General features: G+C 59.0%; 2 protein-coding genes across 2 annotated transcripts; one reads left to right on the top strand and one right to left on the bottom strand.

The window, feature by feature from the left end:
* Window positions 1-2,659, bottom strand: N4bp3 (NEDD4 binding protein 3). The gene is made up of 4 exons (XM_021242063.2): window positions 2,339-2,659; window positions 1,596-2,117; window positions 1,024-1,275; window positions 1-905 (listed from the first exon to the last, which is right to left on the bottom strand). The coding sequence occupies exons 1-4, from the start codon at window positions 2,657-2,659 to the stop codon at window positions 378-380; spliced, it is 1,623 nt and encodes a 540-aa protein (XP_021097722.2). The 3' UTR covers window positions 1-377.
* A 2,256-nt stretch (window positions 2,660-4,915) lies between these two features.
* On the top strand, window positions 4,916-12,506 carry LOC147823027 (uncharacterized). The gene is made up of 2 exons (XM_087195000.1): window positions 4,916-8,545; window positions 8,869-12,506. Exon 1 carries the CDS (start codon window positions 5,549-5,551, stop codon window positions 6,692-6,694), a length of 1,146 nt encoding a protein of 381 aa, XP_087051126.1. The 5' UTR covers window positions 4,916-5,548; the 3' UTR covers window positions 6,695-8,545; window positions 8,869-12,506.
* The last annotated feature ends 5,647 nt before the right edge of the window (window positions 12,507-18,153 follow it).

Below are 18,153 nucleotides of genomic sequence, written 5' to 3'. Positions count from 1 at the left end.
CTCGTAGAAAACGCGCTTTTATTCAGCAGGAGGCCAGAGCTCTGGTCTCAGGCTCCTTCCACCGAGGAAGCCTCAGCGCGGGTCCGAAGCCTCCCACTCCCACCTGCCCCTGTGCATCCCTGGGCCCTGGACTCTCCGCCTCCTTCCCTGGGCCACACTCACTCCAGGGAGCGGTGCTGGGCCTCGCCGGGGCGTTCCTCTGCCGGGAGGGCGTGCCCTGGCTCCTGCAGCCAGCACCGACCAGCCCTCCCCGCGCAGGCCGCCATCGCTGGGCTGGCTTCTGGCCCGGCCAGTGGCAGGGCGGGCGGCCATCTCCGTCTCCGGGCATCTTCTGACACTGTCTGCTGTCAGCTCGCTCGCTTGCTCGCTCTCCGGGCCTAGATCTTGGAGGACTCCAGCCGAGGACTCCAGGGCGCCAGGGGCTCCCGCAGCTCCCGCAGCTCCTGCTCCAGGGCCTGGTTGCGGCGGTACATGTCCACATAGCCCCCCTGGATCTCCCGCTGGTAGCGCAGCACCTGCTCCTTCTCCTCCTGCCAAGTCCGCCGCTCGTGCTCGAAGCGCAGCGCCTGCTCCTGGCCCCGGAGCCGCTCCTGCAGCAGCTCTGCCCGCAGCTGCTCAGCGCCGTCCCCGCTCTCGCTGCCTCCGGCCTCCCCCAGCAGTCCCCTGCTCTTGCAGTCATCAGTCTCACAGCTGCCCGGGGCCTCCTCCCGAGGGGCCTGCTCCTGCAGGCTGCGCACGGCCTCCCGCAGCCGGGCCAGCTCCGCATCCTGGGCCTGGGCCTGAGCCTGGCTGCCTCGAAGCTGCGTCTTCAGATTGAAGATCTCGGCCAGCTTCTGGGCCAGCTCGGCCTGGGCTTCCCGCAGCTGCTGCTTCAACAGACTGATCTCGGCTGTCTTCTGGCACACCTGGGGGTCAGAGCCGAGCCGGGGTGAAGGAGCCGGGCACAGCAGGGTGCGGGGAGGGGGCGTAGGCGGGACAGGGCACCGTGTGCCAGCGCCTGTCTGAGCCCTGGCTGTCGCTCACCTCCCATCGGGCTTCCTCCTCGGCTCGGGCGCCAGGGTCAGCCTCGGGGAGGGAGCCAGGGGGCCGCTCTGGGCCCAGGCCCTGCTGAATCCGCAGCTCTTTGCGCAGCCGCCGCTGCTCCTGCTGGGCCATGAACAGCTGCAGCTGGAGGTTGCGCTGGCTCCGCTCAGCCTTCTGGGCCACCTCGTGCAGCCGCTCCACGTACAGGCGCTTCAGCTCAGCCAGCCACAGCCACTGGCGCTCCTGCAGCACCTGCCGGGATCCAAACCCGAGCGTCCCCAGCTCAGCACCCCAACACGCTCAGCACCCCAACACGTCCAGCACTGCTAGCTTCTCCGCATCTACACCACAGAGCCCGGCCTCAGTGCCACGCTGTGCACGCACCCTGAGCCAGGATGCGCTGCAGGTGTCCCCACCTGTGGCTACCCGAGAGCCTCCCTCCACTCAACTCCCGGGCAGGACAAGGATGGCAGCGATCAGCACCTCTGCGGAGGGAAGTGGGGAAGCGCAGTGGTCCCCCTCAGTCTTCCTTCCTCCCCCGGGGCCATGTGCGGGAGCAGGGGCAGCCCCACCTGTGTGAAGGGGTTGGTGTCATCCTGGTCACCAAAGTCCCTCTTGAGCTCCTCACAGGTCTCCGGCAGCAAGGCCACCACCTCGTCGGCAGTGGGGCAGGACAGCTCATAGGGCGGCGGGGGCTCGGGCAGGCAGCTCAGCACAGCCAGAGGCCCTGCCTCCTTGGGGCTCCTCGGGGCTCGGTCCAGGGAGCCCCCAAGGAGGTCAATGTGGCCCAGGGAGGAGCTGAAGGGGCTGGGCCGGGCGCCAGGACTGCGACCGAAGCTGCCCCCACTGGAGGAGTCGGACAGGCTGGGCTCGGGCTCGGGGCCCCCCTCATCCAGGCTGAGGGCGTGTAGCAGCTGTGCTCGGGCCTCGCTGGCCCGGGGCCCCGGGCTCAGGGGTGGGTGGCAGGCCAGCGTGTGCAGACTGCCGTTGCTGCGCCACAGCTTCTGGCCCTTGTGGGCCGCCAGGCTCTGCATGGACAGGAAGCCTTTCCCGGTGCTCCCTGACGGCTTGAACACCGACGGGCGAATACGGCACTGCCAGGGAGAGAGCAGCCGTGAGACGCTGGGCCGGCCGTGCTCACCCTCCTGACGCCCCGCAGCCCTGGGGATCTCTGAAAACATGGGGCGCGTGCTCCTGGGCCAGTGACCCGGCCCGGCCAGCCGGCCTGTCCTGTCCTGTCCCCACCCCGGCCCCGCATCAGGGTCCCCGAGGCCCCGGCCCGCCCACGTCACACACAGGGCGCGGGCAGGCACACCTTGTCAAAGCGACCGCGCTCCGGCAGCGAAGTCTTGCTGAAGTCCCCGGCCCGAGGGTGCTCCCGGTAGTAGAGGGTGGCATAGTCGGTGGCCTCACTCCGAGGCACCCGCTTGGTGGTCTTGCCGTCCTTCTTGGGGAGGTGCAGATAGCTGAGGAGCTCACGCTGGCCTAATCCTTTCCGGAGGAGCCCATCCGGCTGTCGAGGGCCCCGGGACCTGGCGAGCACTGCCCGAAGCTCTTCAGGGGAGAAGTCCTGCCGCTCCAACAGGCTGCCCACGCTGCCCATGGCAATGCCAGCAGGGCCCGGGGCTGTGGCCATGAAGTTTCAGCAGGGTACAGGGAGCTGCCTCTGGGAGTCGAGAGGACCATTAGGGGCCAGCGAGCACTTGCTGACCAGCTCCTCGGGTCCCTAAACCAGGCACTTGCCACCTGTTAGCCTTCGGACATGCCTAGGCTCAAGAGAGGGAGATGTGAGCGGGTACCGGACAGAATCCCAGGACAGGATCCCTAGCACGGCAAGAAAAATGGACACCAGCTTCAAAGCCACCCACCCACCCGGCATCTGCTGGATGAAGTCTAAGGAGAAGGAAGCGGAGCATTGGTTGGGGCACCAAGGGACACCTCCAGCTCGGGGCCTGTGCGGCTTGGAGGAGAGGGCAGGTCCTCAGCCAGTGGGACGGGGCCTGGCTCCCGGAAGGACAGACTCGGGTGGGCTCGCCTGACGCGGGCCTCCGTCACTCTCCCGCCAGGGTCCCACTGCATTTGCAGGTGGAGAGGAAGCTCTGTACACAGGGCCTGAGGGACTCTTCCTCTTTCTTCCCTGGGATAACCGGATTACCCACTCAGCCCCTTTTCCGGCAAAGGTCAGAGCTCCCCAGGGAAACATCTGGTGTGGGTGGGGCTGGGGCTACAGAGGAGGGACACAAAGGAAGGGCCCATGGGAGGAAGGATGGCCTCACAAACAGGAAGCGCACAAGGGGGAACAATGGCCAGTTCCGGGACAGGTGTTCAGGTCCGAGCAGTGACGGGGGCCAGAGGGAAGCAGCACTTGCTGGCTGCAGCTGTTACACACCAGGCAGGCCTGTCCTGAGGAGCCGGTGGGTGAGACCCTGGCCACACCCAGACTCTCAGGGCCTCGGCCCCCTCTAGGACAACGGCAAAGACAGCTCTTCTCACACAGGGATGCTGGCATGAGATAACACGGGAGTCCCGGGCCTGGCCTGCAGCCAGGGTCATCGGGGGCTGCTGAAGCTGCGCTGTCACCCCATCCCCCACCTGTGTGGGGCCCGACACTCTGGAGGGAGCTGCTGGAACAGTGCCTGGCCCAGTGCCTGCACACAGTGGGTGCAAATGACCTGCAGCAATGCCACCTTCCCTGCCTCCCACCCACACCCGGCTGCTCCCGGCTCGGAACAGATGCCCAGCAGGCAGGCAGCACTGGGAGGGTCCCCAACATGCTTCCGGGACACCCACTCCCCTGTGCCCCAGACAATGGCCCTCAGGAGGCTCCATCTTCCTCAACCATTTCCAGGTTTTGTGTTTGTCAAAGACAAAGCCCTCCCGGAGGAGCAGGGAGGCCAGCCCTGTCCCCTACCCACACTACAGCCCTCAACCACACCCGGGGCAAAAGTAACCGTCCTGGGCTTCCCCGCACAGCCTCCAGGAGCGGGCACATCTGACTTGGCAAAGGCAGCCCAGCCCCATGTGAACAGGGCCAAGCCTTGGGGGGCATCTCAGGCCGCATAGGCTTGGGGACGCACCCGGTCCTGGGCCACTTACTCCCCCTGACAGGTCCCCGGGCTCAGAAAGGTGAAGTGACTCACCCAAGGTCACAGTGCTAGTCAAGGTGAGGAAGCCCGAGATCCTGGCACCAGGCTCCAGCCAGCCCTCTCCACCCACTTCCCTTTGCCCTGCCTCAGTTTCCTCCCTTGCCCTGCCTTCCTTGTAAGGCCGCTGTGAAAGTCAGAGTGACAAGGGAGGTGAAAGGGCTTGCGAAGTGTTAAGCCCTGAGTGGCCAGGCCGGAGATGCTGGCAGAGACACCAGATACGCCCACTGCACCCCAAGCACCCACCTCCTCTCCTTCCCCTGGGCAGATGCTCACTTCCGGTCTCGGGAGAGACAGCCTGTGATACTTTTCCTTCCCGAGTGTCTCGGCCACAGGAGCTGCTGCAGCTCGTGGGCCACGCCACTGCCTACGACCACACACAGAAAACACTGTGTCACGTGTAGGCCCCACCCAGTAGCACAGAGAAACCTATTCTAGAGGACACGGTGAGGACAGTCCTGTCTGACAGCAGTCAGCAGCCGGGTGCAAGGTCACCCTGGCCCTTCCCAAGTGCTATCAGCCCCCCAGCGGGCTGGCCCCTCACAGCCCGGGGCTCAGTCTGGGGACAGGTGGTCCCTTTCCGAAAGGGCCCCTCCCGGCCCACCCCTGCTCAACACACACACATTCCTTCCTTCCGTTGCCTGGAAGCCCTGCGACTTCAACTCAGGCCAAGGCAGCTGTGCAGGCTGGGGAGGAGAGGACTTGGAAGGAGACAGGAGAGAGAGCACGTGCCAGGCAACCTCCCTGGGACTCCGGAACAGAGACGGCAGGGCAGAGAGCAGGGCCCTCTCCAGGGCCAAGCCCTGGGCTCTGCACCCGCAGCAGGGTGCCCGTCCCAGGGCCCAGAGCTCTCCTGAGCTGAAAATCCACCCTCACCAGCTGCCCAGCAGGGCCCTCTCTCCTGTCCCTCCACCCCCACCCCAGATTAGCCCTGAACACATAGAAGCATTTCTCATGGCCCGATCAGGGTGGAGACAGGCAAGGAAGCTGCCCTGGCCACCAAGCAGAGGAAGAGGACACACAGGGAGGCTGCCAAGGCCCTGGGCACCACTGCTGCCCCGAAACACACGCATGGGAGATGTCAGGAGGAGACTGGGGCCGAGGAGCAGAAACTGTGAGCCCAGGGCCATGCTCAGCTGCAGAGAAAGTGTGCAGGCTCTCAGGTTCAGGACCTGTCCCGACCCCAGCTGCACCTCCTCTGGGGTGGGACACCCTGCCCCAGCTGAAGTCCTGCCAGTTTCAGCTGTGGTCGGCAGCTCCCAGGCCCTGGCCCTGGGAGGGTCCGGCACCTTCGGAGGCTCAGCCCTGTGAGGGTGTGCCTGCAGCTGCCCCAGGAATGAGACTGGAATGCCCGGCTCCCAGAGGGGGAGTGGGTGGCAGGCATGGCGGGAGGGCGAGTTGGCAGACCCTGTGCCCCTGAGCCAGACACAGGCTCTCAGGCGGGGTCCCTGCGGCCCTCCACGACTGCACAGCACCCTGCCTCATCCTACCGTGTCCTCTCCACAGCGGCCGGCCAGGCAGGCTGGTCAGGAAGGTCTCTTTCCATTTTACAGACGGAAACCGAGGCCAGAGGGAGAGAGCTGTCCCCACAGCGGGCGCCCGGCGCGGTCCACTGCACGGGGCTCTGGCCGCCCGGGGTCACCTTGCCCCGCCTGCCTCCGGCTTCCCCAAGGGCGTCTGCAGCCAGGCTGTTCGAGCGGGCTTCTCCCTGGCCTGGGATGCCTCCTGTCTGGCCCAGGTGCAGAGAGGGGCAGCAGACGGCGCTGGCGCGGGGACTTCCAGGCCCGGAGTCTGTCGGAGGCGGCGCGGAGCGGGCTGGCGGGCTCCGTCTGGCGCGCACCCACGCGGGGACTGGGGCGCCCGCCTGGGAGGAGGATGCACCGGCCGGCCTGGCTCTGCCCGCGGGCCCCAGGCGCTGGGGGCGGCTGGGGCGCGCGTGGCCCTGTTCTCCGAGTCCAGCCAGGGCCCGGCCCCACTCGGGCCACAGGCGAGGCCAAGCCCGCAACACCCGGGGCGCTGCGCCTTCAGGTCCGCAGCTGCACGCGGGGCGGGCACCCCAGGGAGACCCGGCGAGGGGTCCCCGAACCGCGGGCAGACCCGGGGCCAGGCCCGGCGCCCACACCGCCGCCGGCCGCGACGCGGCGTCCCCGCGAGGCTGGGGACGCTGCAGGCGGGGGGCCCGGCGCCTCCCTCGGCCGCCCGCCGCCCGCCGCTCACCGTGCGCTCCCGCGGCTCCAGCCCTCCGGGGCCGGCTCCGGCCGAGACTGCACGCTGCGCCGGGAGACGCGGGCGCCCAGCCGGACGGGCGAGGGAGGGGCGCTCGGCGGCGGCGCCCGGCCCCGGAGGCGGAGGGAAAACCCGGCCTGACTCGGCCGCGCGGAGCCGGACCGCCCCGCTCCGCCCCGCCCCCCCTCTGGCAGCCGGTGGGAGCTTCCCTGCCCTCCCAGGCCCAGCCCTGCACAGCAGCACTCAGTGTGGGTGTCCACGGGTCAGACGGGCGGCAGCGAGACCCGAGGAAGACGGGATAACGAAGACCTGCCCAAGGCTATTCACATGCAAAAAGTGGACATCCTGTTTCTTCCTGAAAGTTAACCCTAGGGTTATGGTAGGACCCAGCCGTTCTGCCCTCGGTATGTATCCAGACAATTGAGATCAGGTACTCAGACAGGTACTTGTTCGAGAATGTTCATAACAGCCCTGGGCATCATAGCCAAAGTGAGAACAGGCCAAATTGTCCAACAGCTGATGGATAAACGGAAGATCCACCGGTGGAATATTATTCAGCCACGAAGAGGAATGGAGCAAGAATCATGCTATACCTGGTACAAAACTCCAGAACTTACGTCAAGTGCAAAAGACCACATGTGGGGTGACTCCGGCATGACCACAGAGAAAACAGACTAGTCCCAGAGGCTGTGGGGAGGGAGACCCGAGTAGTGACTAACTGGTATGGGATTTCATTTTGAAATAGAAGTGTTCTGGACCCAGAGAGGCGGTGGCTGCACAACCCTGTGTGTCCCGAGTGTCACTGAGTTGTGCACCTTAAAATGGCTCGAGGGAGAGCGAGGCAGGTTCTCGTGGGGGCAGAGGCTGAGACCACGTGCAGGTGAAGACCGACTTCCGGTCCAGGGTCGGCAGAGGGGGCTGGGGGTGTTGAGGGGCACAGGCACCCAGCTGGACTTCGGGTGTGGCGGTCACGGTGGGGAGACTCAGGGGAAAGAAGTGGGCCAGGGAGGGCCAGGGCATCGGGGTGACCAGATGGAGGCGGTCCATGCGGTGGGCGGGGGAACTGACTTGTCTCAGCAAGAAGTTCCCTGACAGCCACATGGTGGCGCAGGCCTGCCATCCAGCGCCCAGGAGGCTGAGGCAGGAGGATCACTCAGAGCTCAAGGCCAGTCTGGACTACATAGTGAGACCTGTCTCAAATGAACAAACAGGAAGGACGCAGGCTGTCTTGAGGGTTGTGAGGGGCCTCGCTCCCTGGTCTGGGCAGTCCATGTGTTCGTGCTGCCCACAAGTGACCAGGGCAGCGCAGTCCTGGGCCGCCCGGGCAGAAGGACTTTCCTCCGTCTCTGGCTACTTCCCTGGCCTCTTCACCTTTCTCCTTAGCCGTTGCAACAGCCTCCCTGGCTCCCTGCTGCCCACGCGTCCCTGTCCCTGCTCTGGCTGGGGAGTTTCCAGCCACTCACTGCTGCCTGGGGGGTGGAGTCCAGCTTCAGGACCGGTCCTGCGACTCCTGAGGGCTCTGCCACCACCACTGCTTCAGGGCAGCCATGACCTGGGGCTGCTGCCCTCATCTGCACCCACTGCCTCAGGGCCCCTCTTCTAACCCTCAAGGCAAATTAACTGCCCCACCGGGGGACCATTCCTGGGAATCCTGTCAGCGGGAGATGTCAGGCAGAGTCCACCCCTGCCACCTGTTCCCCCGAGGGCTGCCCCCGCCGCCCCCGACGTCCCTTACCACCTGGGAATGCTCCTTCCTGTGACAAGACGGCCCTCATCCGCCATCTGATTCCCCTCCCATAGCTGTCACTGCCTCTCCCCAGGCACAACCAAGCCCAATCTCCGACCCTTCTCGGAGTCTCAAATGACGTGGGAGCCCCTTGCACACCTACACAGTTAAACAGGCTTTCTCCTGTTTGTGTCTTCTACACCAGCTTATCCCGTAGTTCAGCCAGAGAAGCCCAGAGGGCAGAGGGAGCCACCTTCCCTGTCCACGCGTCTTCCAGTCTGGCCTCGCCATGCTCACCCCAACCCACCGTCTGCTGAAAAGCTGCTTCGTGGCTTCTTTTCACCAGAAGGAGTGAAGCACACGAGCCCTTGCCCTACAGCACTACGTTCCTGTCTCCCCGGTGACCTTTCTTCACCCCCGATTCCAGGTCAGTGAAACAGGACAACTCATGGGCGGGACTGAGGGCCTTGCTCAGGCGAAGGCCTGGCCCCGTGCATGGGGCTGGACAGCTGAGTCCCCGCCGAGAGACGGCATCTGAGGACCAGGCCTGACAGGGTGCCCGATGTGCCTGCTGCCCGCACTGGCTCCTGCCGCTCACTGCAAGACAGCCTGGAGCCCAAGTCTCAGGAGTGGCTGCGGCCAGGGGAGGACCCACTTCCCTGTCGTCACACCCCAGGGAGGAAGTGGACTCTAGGACCCGGGCTGCCTGCCTGAGTCACCAGAGCTGGGAAACAGCTTCCTTCTCCCCAGGCAGGCAGTGGGGCGGAAGCAGATGCTGTCAGGACTTGCCCAGGTGCCTGCCTGGGGCAGAAAGCTCAGACCTGAGGAGCCGGCCAGTCTCCAGCAGAAAACCGCCCAGAAGTCCAGGTGGCCTGGCGACCCACTCCCGAGTCCCCAGAAACTGGGGCCAGCCCACAGCGACTCCTCAAGGAGCTGCCTCCAGCAGAGCCCGGGGCCCAGCCACTCCGGGCAGGGCCTGGGGCCTGGGCCGGGGTGGTGGGAGAGGTCTGTCCAGGGAGGCCGATGGCAAACCTCACCGTGACGAGAGGAGAGGAGCTTGCAGATCACTCGCACTGCAGCATGGAAACACTTAACACTACTGAGTGTGTCTCCAGACGCCATGGAGCACTGGCACCCGGCTGTAATCCCAGCACTGTCGAAGGTCGAGCCAGGAGGAGTGCAGGTTTGAGCCCAGCCTGGGCAGTGTAGGGATTTAGGCCCTGTCTTGAAATAAATTAAAAAATAAAAGCTCTGGGTACAGCTCAGCTATAGCTCAGTCAGTGTGAGGGTCCTGGGTTCCATCCCCAGTGCCACACACACATACACACACGCATGCACACACATGCACACACATGCACCATAACTGGTCAAGATGATAAATTTTATGTTAAGTGTATTTCACAACAAATCATGTTTTAAAAAGAAAGAAAACAATCTATTCAAGAAAATGAGCTTGGATTCTCATATTCACCGTTTTCTAGAAGCTGCTGGTGACGGGGCACAGTGGGTTATTTTAGCCTTTTCTGGTGCCAGAATGGAACCCAGGGCCTCGTGCTGAGTGCGCAGTTGCCACGGTCCGACCCCACCTCCTGGGTTATTTGAAGCAAATTCTAGACGTGACTTTTCACCCCAAACATCTCCGGGCACTTTCCAGGGGAGATGGTTATGCGTCTTCGATGATTACGTGGCTGTGAGCCAGGCGGAGGCTGAGCTTGCAGTGCTGGCCCCGAATTCAGGGGTCTCTGCTCACCCCTTGCTGGCTCAGGGCCCCTGCCCACTGTCATCCTTTTCTGAAAGAGCCAGGGAGCTCTCCTGAGGGGCTCCCTCCTATGTGCAGTCGGTGGCCGAGGCGCCCAGCTTCTCTGCCTCTGTGCCCCAGAGGGCTGCTTCCCCATGGAAGCCCCAGCCCTGGGCCTTCAGCTTGTGGCCTGGGCCACCCCAGAGCCTCCTGTCCCCTTTCCACCTGTCCCCTTGCAGCCCGACAGCCGAGCCCGGGTGTCACCTTCCCTGCCCTGGGCCCAGGCCCCAGGCCCCAGGCACCCAGTAGGAAATCAGCTCCCTCTGCCAAGTTTCTGCAGGTGGGGGGCTTCCCCAGGCACCTGCTCCGTGCTGCACCCTTAGCCTGGTGACTGGAGGTGCCTGACACCGCCAGTGCCTGGCTTCCAGCCCAGGCCTGCAGCCCTGGGCTCAGTCTTCAGTGTCACACTCACGCACACACACGCGTATGCACGCACACATGCACACACAAATGAGCACCCAGGCCTCTTGCCTGGACATAGCTGCTGAACTGTGCCGAGGCCCCTGAGCACAGCTTCCTTCCAGAGATACTCTATGAGCACTGCAAGTAGGCACATCTCTTCTCTCCACCTGCTTTCGTTTTGGAGAGAGAGCAGCATACGATAGGCAGCATTTCTGTAGCTTGCGTTTGTTCATTTGTTGTTTGGTTCTTTTGAAACAGGGTCTCACTGTGTAGTTCAGGATGGCCTTCAATTCACTACGTACCCCAGGGTGGCCTCCAACTCTTGGTGATCCTCCTGCCTCACCCTCCCAAGTGCTGGGATTACAGGAGTGTAAGCACACTCCTGGCTGTCACTTGTTTTTGTTACTTATTAAAATATCTTGGAGATTGTCAGAACTATCATAAGATCCAGCAATCCTACTTCTGGGTATATATCCAAAGGAATTTAACTTATTAGTAAGTCCAAGAGATAACTGTATTCCCATTTCAACATTATTCACAATAGCTAAGATCTAAATGTTCACAAATGAAGGAATGAATAAAGAAAATGTGTTACATATATATACACAGTGGAGTACTAGACAGCCTTGAAAAGAAGGGAGTTCCATCCTGTGCTGCAGCTTGGGTGGGCCTGGAGGGCATCATGCTAAGGGAAATGAGCCAGGCCCCCAAAGAGAAACTGCACACTTTCACTTTTATGTGGAATAGAAAACAAACCATTGGAAGGTAGAAAGAAAGCTTGTTATCAGAGGCTAGAGAAAGAAAGACAGATGAGACAGGGGAGATATGATCAAAGGATACAAAGTTCCAACTACAGACATAAATTTAACTTGATTTTGTGGTACTAGGGATTGAACTAGGGCCTTGGCACTGAGCTACTAGGATCCCCAGCCTTTTTCCTGCTTTCCATTTTGAGATGGGTTCTCACTAAGTCACTAAATTGCCCAGACTCTGCTTAAGCTGTTAACCCTCCTGCTTCAGCCTCCCAGAGTGCTGGGATTACAGGTGTGCACCACCACGCCCGCCCGCGTGGAGGAATACATTTCAGTGATCCACTGCACTTCATAGTGACCACAGTTTATCATAACACATACTTTTAAATCGCCAAAAGGGTAGATTTTTAATAATCTCACCCCAAAAAACTGACACGGTTATGGCTGTGTTAATTAGCCGGACCGACTCTACAACATGTGTGCAGGTCAGCACGTCATGCTGCGCCCCATAAATACACAGGATTATCGTTTGTCAGTTGACGGTAAATCTCAGGGGACTGGCGGGTAGATCATGGTATCCTGTGTTTGGAACCTAGCATCAAACAAGCAAATTTTTTTAAGTTGAAGGCGGTTAGTACTGATTCCTAAGGAGGCCCCACGTGCGAGCGTGAGTGAGTGTGTGGTTATTTCCCCGGGCCCTGGTGGTGGAAAGCGGAGTCAGTCCCACTCTCTTGGCAGCCAGGCCCCTCCACGCCCTGCAGGCGGCTGCCACCGAGCGACCCCCCAGCCGCCATGTGCGTCTGCACACAGTGCCAGGGAGCACTGCTTCACGCGCGTGTCAGGACCTGAGTGGGAGCGTCGCTCGGGTAGGGGTGCTGGATCCCCTCATCCGAGGCTGCGTTGGTCTGTGCTCCCACGAGCCTTGTGCCAGGCAGTGCACTCGGGAGCCTGTCCTGGGGCTGATCACACGAGTGCGTCCAGTTCACTGACATACTTATGGGTGGGCGCTGTTCTGGGTGTTAGACATCCATAAAAAGTCTTTAAAAACTCAATAAAAAGTTGATTGAAATTACAAATCATTGACATGATGGGATGAGGAGCATGTGATATATACACACAATGGAATATTATTCAGACAGGAAAAAGAAGGAAGTCCTGTGATTGCAGCGGGCTGGATGGGAGGAGGCCACTTCGTTACGGGAGAGGAGACAAGCCATTGGGAAGAGACGCTCACTCTCACTCACGGGGGGAGGCTAACAGGGTGAGTCTCAGGCCTCACACAGGCAAAGAGGAGACCAGGGGTACCAGAGGCTGGGAGGCTGCAAGAGAGGCAGGGAGAGCGTGGCCAGCAGGTTGCTCCTGGGCAGCGGACCACGGCTACTGTCTTGCAGCAGGTGGGGCAGCGATGGTTCGCAACATCTGGCTGTACATTTGAAAGTGGTTTTCTGTTACTGTTTTTGTGAGGCAGGGTCTCTCTATGTGGTCCAGGCTGGCCTTGAACTCGCTGTGTAGCCCAGGCTGGTCTTCAATTCGAGGCCATCCTCCTGCCTCAGCCTCCCAAGTGCTGGGATCACAGGCGGGCCCCACCATGGCCGGCATGGTTTTCTTTTCTAAACAGGTCTTGCTATTGCCTAGGCTGGCCTCTCAGTGCTGCATCCTCCTGCCTCAGCCTTCTGAGACACTGGCATCGCGAGCACCCCACCGAGGCGGGCTTAACTGTGTTTCAGGGTAGCTAGCAGATTTTTTCTAATTCTGAGGAAGGGTCCCACTAAGTTCACGGGCCAACCCCCAACTTGAGGTCTGCCTGTCTCAGCCTCCTGCAGGGCTGGGATTACAAGAGTGTGCCCAGCAAGAATATGATTTCTAAGCATTCCCAAGAGAAAGAAATGATAAGCATTGGAAGGGATGGCTTACCAATGGCCCTAATCTATACATGTATACACTGCATACACATGTACTGGACTATCACACAGTATTCCGTTAATATGTAGCTATTATGGGTAAATTTAAAAAATGTTTTTAGCCCGGCACAGTGCCCCAGGCTTGTCATCCCAGTTCTGGGGAGGCTGAGGCAGGAGGATCGCCATTAGTTCAAGGCCAGCCTGGGCTACACAGTGAGACCTGTCTCAAAGTAACAGTTTTTAAACATTAAAAACAAAACGGAAAACCCAACTCAGGGCTGTCAGTGGTGGGGGAAGGGAAGCGTGAGGGAAAGCGGAGGCAGGGCCACAGCCCTTGTGGTGTCCCAGGCCTCCGCGCCCTGAGGCTGGGCGGGGTCCAAGGTGAGCCAGGCAGAGTGGGGCAGAGTGGCCGGGGCGCTCCCATGGGGCGCTCCCATGGTTTCGGGCTTCTCCTGCCCACAGGCGCTGCAAGGGGCCCTGAAGGCAGAGTGCTGGGGGCCCTGCGGGGTCCAGCCACTGGCCAGCCCGGCTCCTCCAGGCACTGCCTGCAAGCTGCACCTGCGCCTGGCCACTCCCGGGAGGGGGTGGCAGCTGTCACCGAGTGTCACTGCCCCGGCCGGGCAGGAGCTTAATCCCCACAGCTGCGTCGGGGATTAAGAGCTGAAGCACAGTCTGACTGGTGCAGAGGCTGGGGCCGCTGAAAAGCGACGGATCCGGGATCCAGTGGTCAGGAGGCGGGAGGGGCCCAGCCCCGGGACCACAGGCCCAAGCCGGAGCCCCGGGCCGTCGCTCACGGGAACCGGGAACCGCAGTGCCTGGCTGTAGACAGCGAAGGCGATTGGAGCCGGGCTTGGTGGGGCAGGCCGTGCAGCCCTGTAATCACAGCGCTCTGGAAGGCTGAGGCAGGAGGGTCACAAGTTCAAGCGTGGCCCCAGGGAAATGGAATCACCTAGCAAGACCTTGTTTCAAAATAACAAGAAAAGCAGAGCTGGGTTCATAGCGCAGTGCAGCAGTCCCGGGTTCAAGCCTCTGAACTGTGATAGATAAGTAAATACGCAGATCAATACATACAAGGAGTTTGAGGCCAGCCTGGGCAACTTATCAAGACCTTGTCTTACAATAAAAAGTTTAAAAAGGCTGTGGATTTGGCTCGGCTCTCCCCAGGTTCAATCCTCAGTAGCTCCGTAAATGCACATCATTCCTGAAGCCTCTAGATGAATTAACTAACGTCCTGAAAGAAAAGGAGCGGGCGGATGTCAGGACCAGGGGTGGAGGGGACAGGGTGTGACGGAGGGAGAGCAGGGCTGGGAATTCGTTTGTTCTGGGTTCAAATCCCCGCTGCGCAGTTTACACACAGCACATGAGGCTGCCCCAGTGTTCTCGCCTCTAAGACGGAGCGTAATTCCGATACAGGGATGTGGACCCGGACAGTGTGCGGGCGGGTGGCACAGTGCCAGAGCAGGAGCGGGTGGGGGACAGGTGGCGGCCCACAGGGCCAGCCCCGAAGGCTGTGGACGGAGGTGCCAGCTCCTTTTCACACCAACGGGGCGCCCGGCCTGGGTCCGGGTCCGAAGGCGAAGTCTGTGCTGGGAGAAGCTCTGAACAGCAGCAGGCCACCGGGCATGGGGGGCTCCCTCACGTCCATCGCGGTCCCAGGAGAGAGAGGCCAGGGCCCTGCACACCTTCAGCCTCCCGCTGAGGCTCAGGCTGACCTCACTGCGAGGCTGAGTCAGCCTGGCCTCTTCCGCACACACCGCACACAGCACCCCCGCAGGGCCATCCCCTCTTCCTGTCCCCTCCTCCTGTCCCACCGCCCGAGCACCTCATTCCTCCACTGGCTTCCTGCAGGAACCGCTGTCCCCGCTGGCTGCCCTGAGCCTCACCCCCACCTGGGCCATTTCCTGCTCAGCAGCCGGCTGGCGCTCCTGGAACCTGGATCTGGCCCTGCTCCTTGTCTGCTTAACTCCTCCAGGGACTTCCCATGGCTGCTTCTTGCCAGGTCACATGTGGCCATGGGCATCAGGGCACCAGGCCGGTCTGACTTCAATTCCTGCCACTGGGCCCTGTATTCACGGAGCTCCAGCCACAATGGCCTACCCCAGGGCTTTTGCACTGCCATTTCCCTATCCTCCTTACCCAAGTTTAGCTTTTTCCAGAGGCACACTGCAAACTATTTTAACATCAAGGTATACGGAAAATGTATTTGTATGTTTTGAGGCCATCTTCCTAGGTGAATACAGTTTATTTATTATTATTATTATAGACAGGGTCTCCCTGTGTAGTTCAGGCTGACCTTGAACTCACTATGGAGCCCAGGCTGGCCTTGAACTCACAGCAATCCTTCTGCCTCAGCCTCGGGAAGGCATGGATGACAGGCCTGCGGCACCACCCCAGCTGTGAATACAGTTTTTGAATGCTGTGCCATCCTGGGGAACTGAACTTCTATTATACAGTGATGTGCTTTGTCTCATGTTTATTTTAAGTGTTTTTTAAAATTTGAAGTCTGGTTTGTCTGAAAATAATTTAGTTGTATAGCATCCATTTGGTATGCCATGGCATTTCACATCCTTTTCACTTTTCTACTTAGCTGTTTTGTATGTGTCTTTGTGGGGGGCCAGTACTGGGACTGAACTCAGGCCCTTCCCACTGCACTACATCCCAATAATTACAATCTTTATTTTTGAGACAGTGTCTCAGTAAGTTGCTGAGTTGCTCAGGCTGGGCTTGGACTTGCAGTCTTCTAGCCTCACCCTCTGAGTGCTGGAATTATAGGCCTACGACACCATGCCTGGCTTATACATGTCTTTTATGACTACTGTAAGTTGGGGTTTGGTTTTTCTTTATTTCTGTGGTGTGTGGTGCGTGTGTGTGTTTTGCAGACTAGGGATCAAACTCTGGGCCTTGCCCACACTAGGCAAGTGCTCTGCCACTGAGCTACCCCCATCTCCTGTTTTGTTTTGTTTTTTAAATCCTGCTATATTATGGCTTATATCTAGATATCCCCCAAAGCATCATGCGCTCATATGTGGGGCTTTGGGGAAGTGACTGGATTAGGGCACTGACTGGTTTTGCACAGTTCTGGGTGTGGGCGATGGATTTATGGAAGAGGGAAGACTCACCCTAGGTGTGGGTGGCAACAACCAATAGGCTTGCAGCCTGGATGGAATAAAAAAGGGAAGAAGAAGAAGAAGAAAGGCTGGCTTTCTCCTGTCTGCCCTGCCATGGACTGTTTCTCCTCTACGATGCCACCCTGCCATGCTGCCCTGCCTCAGAGTCAGCCCACTATGTGGTGAAACCTCTGCAAACTGTGAGCTGAAAATAAACCTCTCCTCCTTGAACTTGTGAGTGTCAGGTATTTTGTCCCAGCAAAGAGAACGTAACTAAGACAGCTAAGTGTTTTGTCTTTTACCTGGCATACCATACTTAGTCCACATACTTATGTTATCATTAATATATCTGGGTTCCCATTTGATGTCTTACTATATCACTTGTATTTACCCTCTTGCTCTATTTTCTTTTTTCTCTTTTTTGTATTCTTTTGAATTGATTGGAAATATTTTTTTTCATTTCATTTTCTCTACTAGTTTGGCAGTTCTATATGCTTTTTCTGCCCCCCTCCCCACCTAGAAATTACCACATTTCTATCTTGTTAAAAATCTACAGTTACTCAACATTTTTGTGGCTCACCTAGATTGCAAGGATCTCAGTTCTCTCCCCTTTGATCTCCATGCTGCTGTTGTCTTTCTAGCTCATAGCCGTTATTACTGTCTATACAGTTGATCTTCAGCTGGAGTGACTCACATACAGCCAGCCTTTCCGTATCTGTGGATTCAACCAACTGCAGATGGAAAATCTTTGGCGAAAACAATCACATCCGTGCTAAATGCAGTTGTTACACTGTGTTAGGGGTTGCAAGGAATCAGAGGTGATCTGGAATACATGGGAGAGCTGTGTAGGTTATATGCAAATACATTGCCATTTCACGAGGGACTGGAACAGTCTTGGATGTTGGCATCTGTGGGCATCCTGAAGCCAGGGCTCACGGATGCCGAGAGACAGACCACATTTACACTGGCTTGTTCTCCCTCCTTCCTTCACCCACAGTCTTCCATCCCTGATGATTTTCCTTCTCTGCCTTAGAATGTCCCCTAACACATAAAAAACTGCTGGTGTAGTATTCTCTGTTTTTCTCAGAAATGTCCTTGTTTAGCTACTTCTTGGAGCTTTTCTCCGAGTGCAGGATTCTAGGCCAGTAATATCTTTCTTTTTCTAGGTGGATAGAAACAACTGCTGTTTAGCTGTCTGCTGGCCTCCGTTTCTGCTGGCCTCCGTTTCTGCTGTGAGGAGCCAGGTGCAGCCTGGTTCTGTGACTCAGTCAGGCTTCTTGTGGCCTCTCACACGTCCCTGAATCTCCCTGGTTCCTGGCTCACTTTCCTTGTCCTGTGTGAGGCAGCTGTGGCCCCTGGCACATGTCAGTCTCCTGGCCGAAGGAACAAGCACTAGCAACATTCTGTGACAGCCCCGGAAGCTTTGGCTGGCAGACATCACTCACTTCGTACGTCAGTAGCCAAAGCCCAACATCCACAGGGTGGGGTCAGGGTTTCTGTAAGTTAAGCTCCTCTAGGTTATGTTCTACAGGCACTGGTGGCAAAGAATTGGGGACAATGCGCAACCTACCAACACTGAAGCTCTTTCAGAGTGTTCTGTGTCATTTTTAGGGTCCACTCAGGAACATATAAACCCTACTGTTTTTTTTTTTTTTCAAACAGACGGGATGAAATACACAAGGTGGATTGTTTACACAGGTGTTGGAAGGCTGAAAGAGCCAAAAAGGATACTGAAGTCACCGGCTATTCGTAATTACAGGAAGTGACTACCACCCATAGGCTTGGAAGGATGAAAGGGAAGGACTAGGGCTGACAGGATCTAGGATCTTGGAGGAGGACCCCAGCTGGGGATGGACCATGAGAGTCCCTATCAGCTTGGGCTTTTCCTTGCCAGGGTGTCATATTGCTGGTGCTAGGAGTGTTGAAAGATGGTGAGGATTCCTGCCGTGAGGCCAACAGGAAGTAGAAGCCAGAAGGGATTGCCTTCTCCCACCTGCTGATCTCCAGTGCCTCCCGTTGGCAGAGCCTCATGGGAAGCTGCCTGGCAAGGGGTTCTGGGAAGTGTGGTCTGGGAA

The sequence above is a fragment of the Heterocephalus glaber genome, unplaced genomic scaffold, assembly GCF_053883595.1.
Source record: "Heterocephalus glaber isolate CG9 unplaced genomic scaffold, H.glaber_assembly_v1.0 deba00001606, whole genome shotgun sequence".
In the NCBI taxonomy this organism is placed as follows: Eukaryota; Metazoa; Chordata; class Mammalia; order Rodentia; family Bathyergidae; genus Heterocephalus; species Heterocephalus glaber.
This window is presented reverse-complemented; position numbering and strand designations above follow the sequence as displayed.

Excerpts from the sequence above, each read along its gene's own strand:
- LOC147823027 (XM_087195000.1), top strand. The coding sequence starts at position 5,549 with ATGGCGGGAGGGCGAGTTGGCAGACCCTGTGCCCCTGAGCCAGACACA.
- N4bp3 (XM_021242063.2), bottom strand. The coding sequence starts at position 2,659 with ATGGCCACAGCCCCGGGCCCTGCTGGCATTGCCATGGGCAGCGTGGGC. Across the intron at positions 2,118-2,338 it reads AGCGCGGTCGCTTTGACAAG|TGCCGTATTCGCCCGTCGGT; the intron begins GTGTGCCTGCCC and ends TCTCCCTGGCAG. Across the intron at positions 906-1,023 it reads AGGAGGAAGCCCGATGGGAG|GTGTGCCAGAAGACAGCCGA; the intron begins GTGAGCGACAGC and ends TCTGACCCCCAG.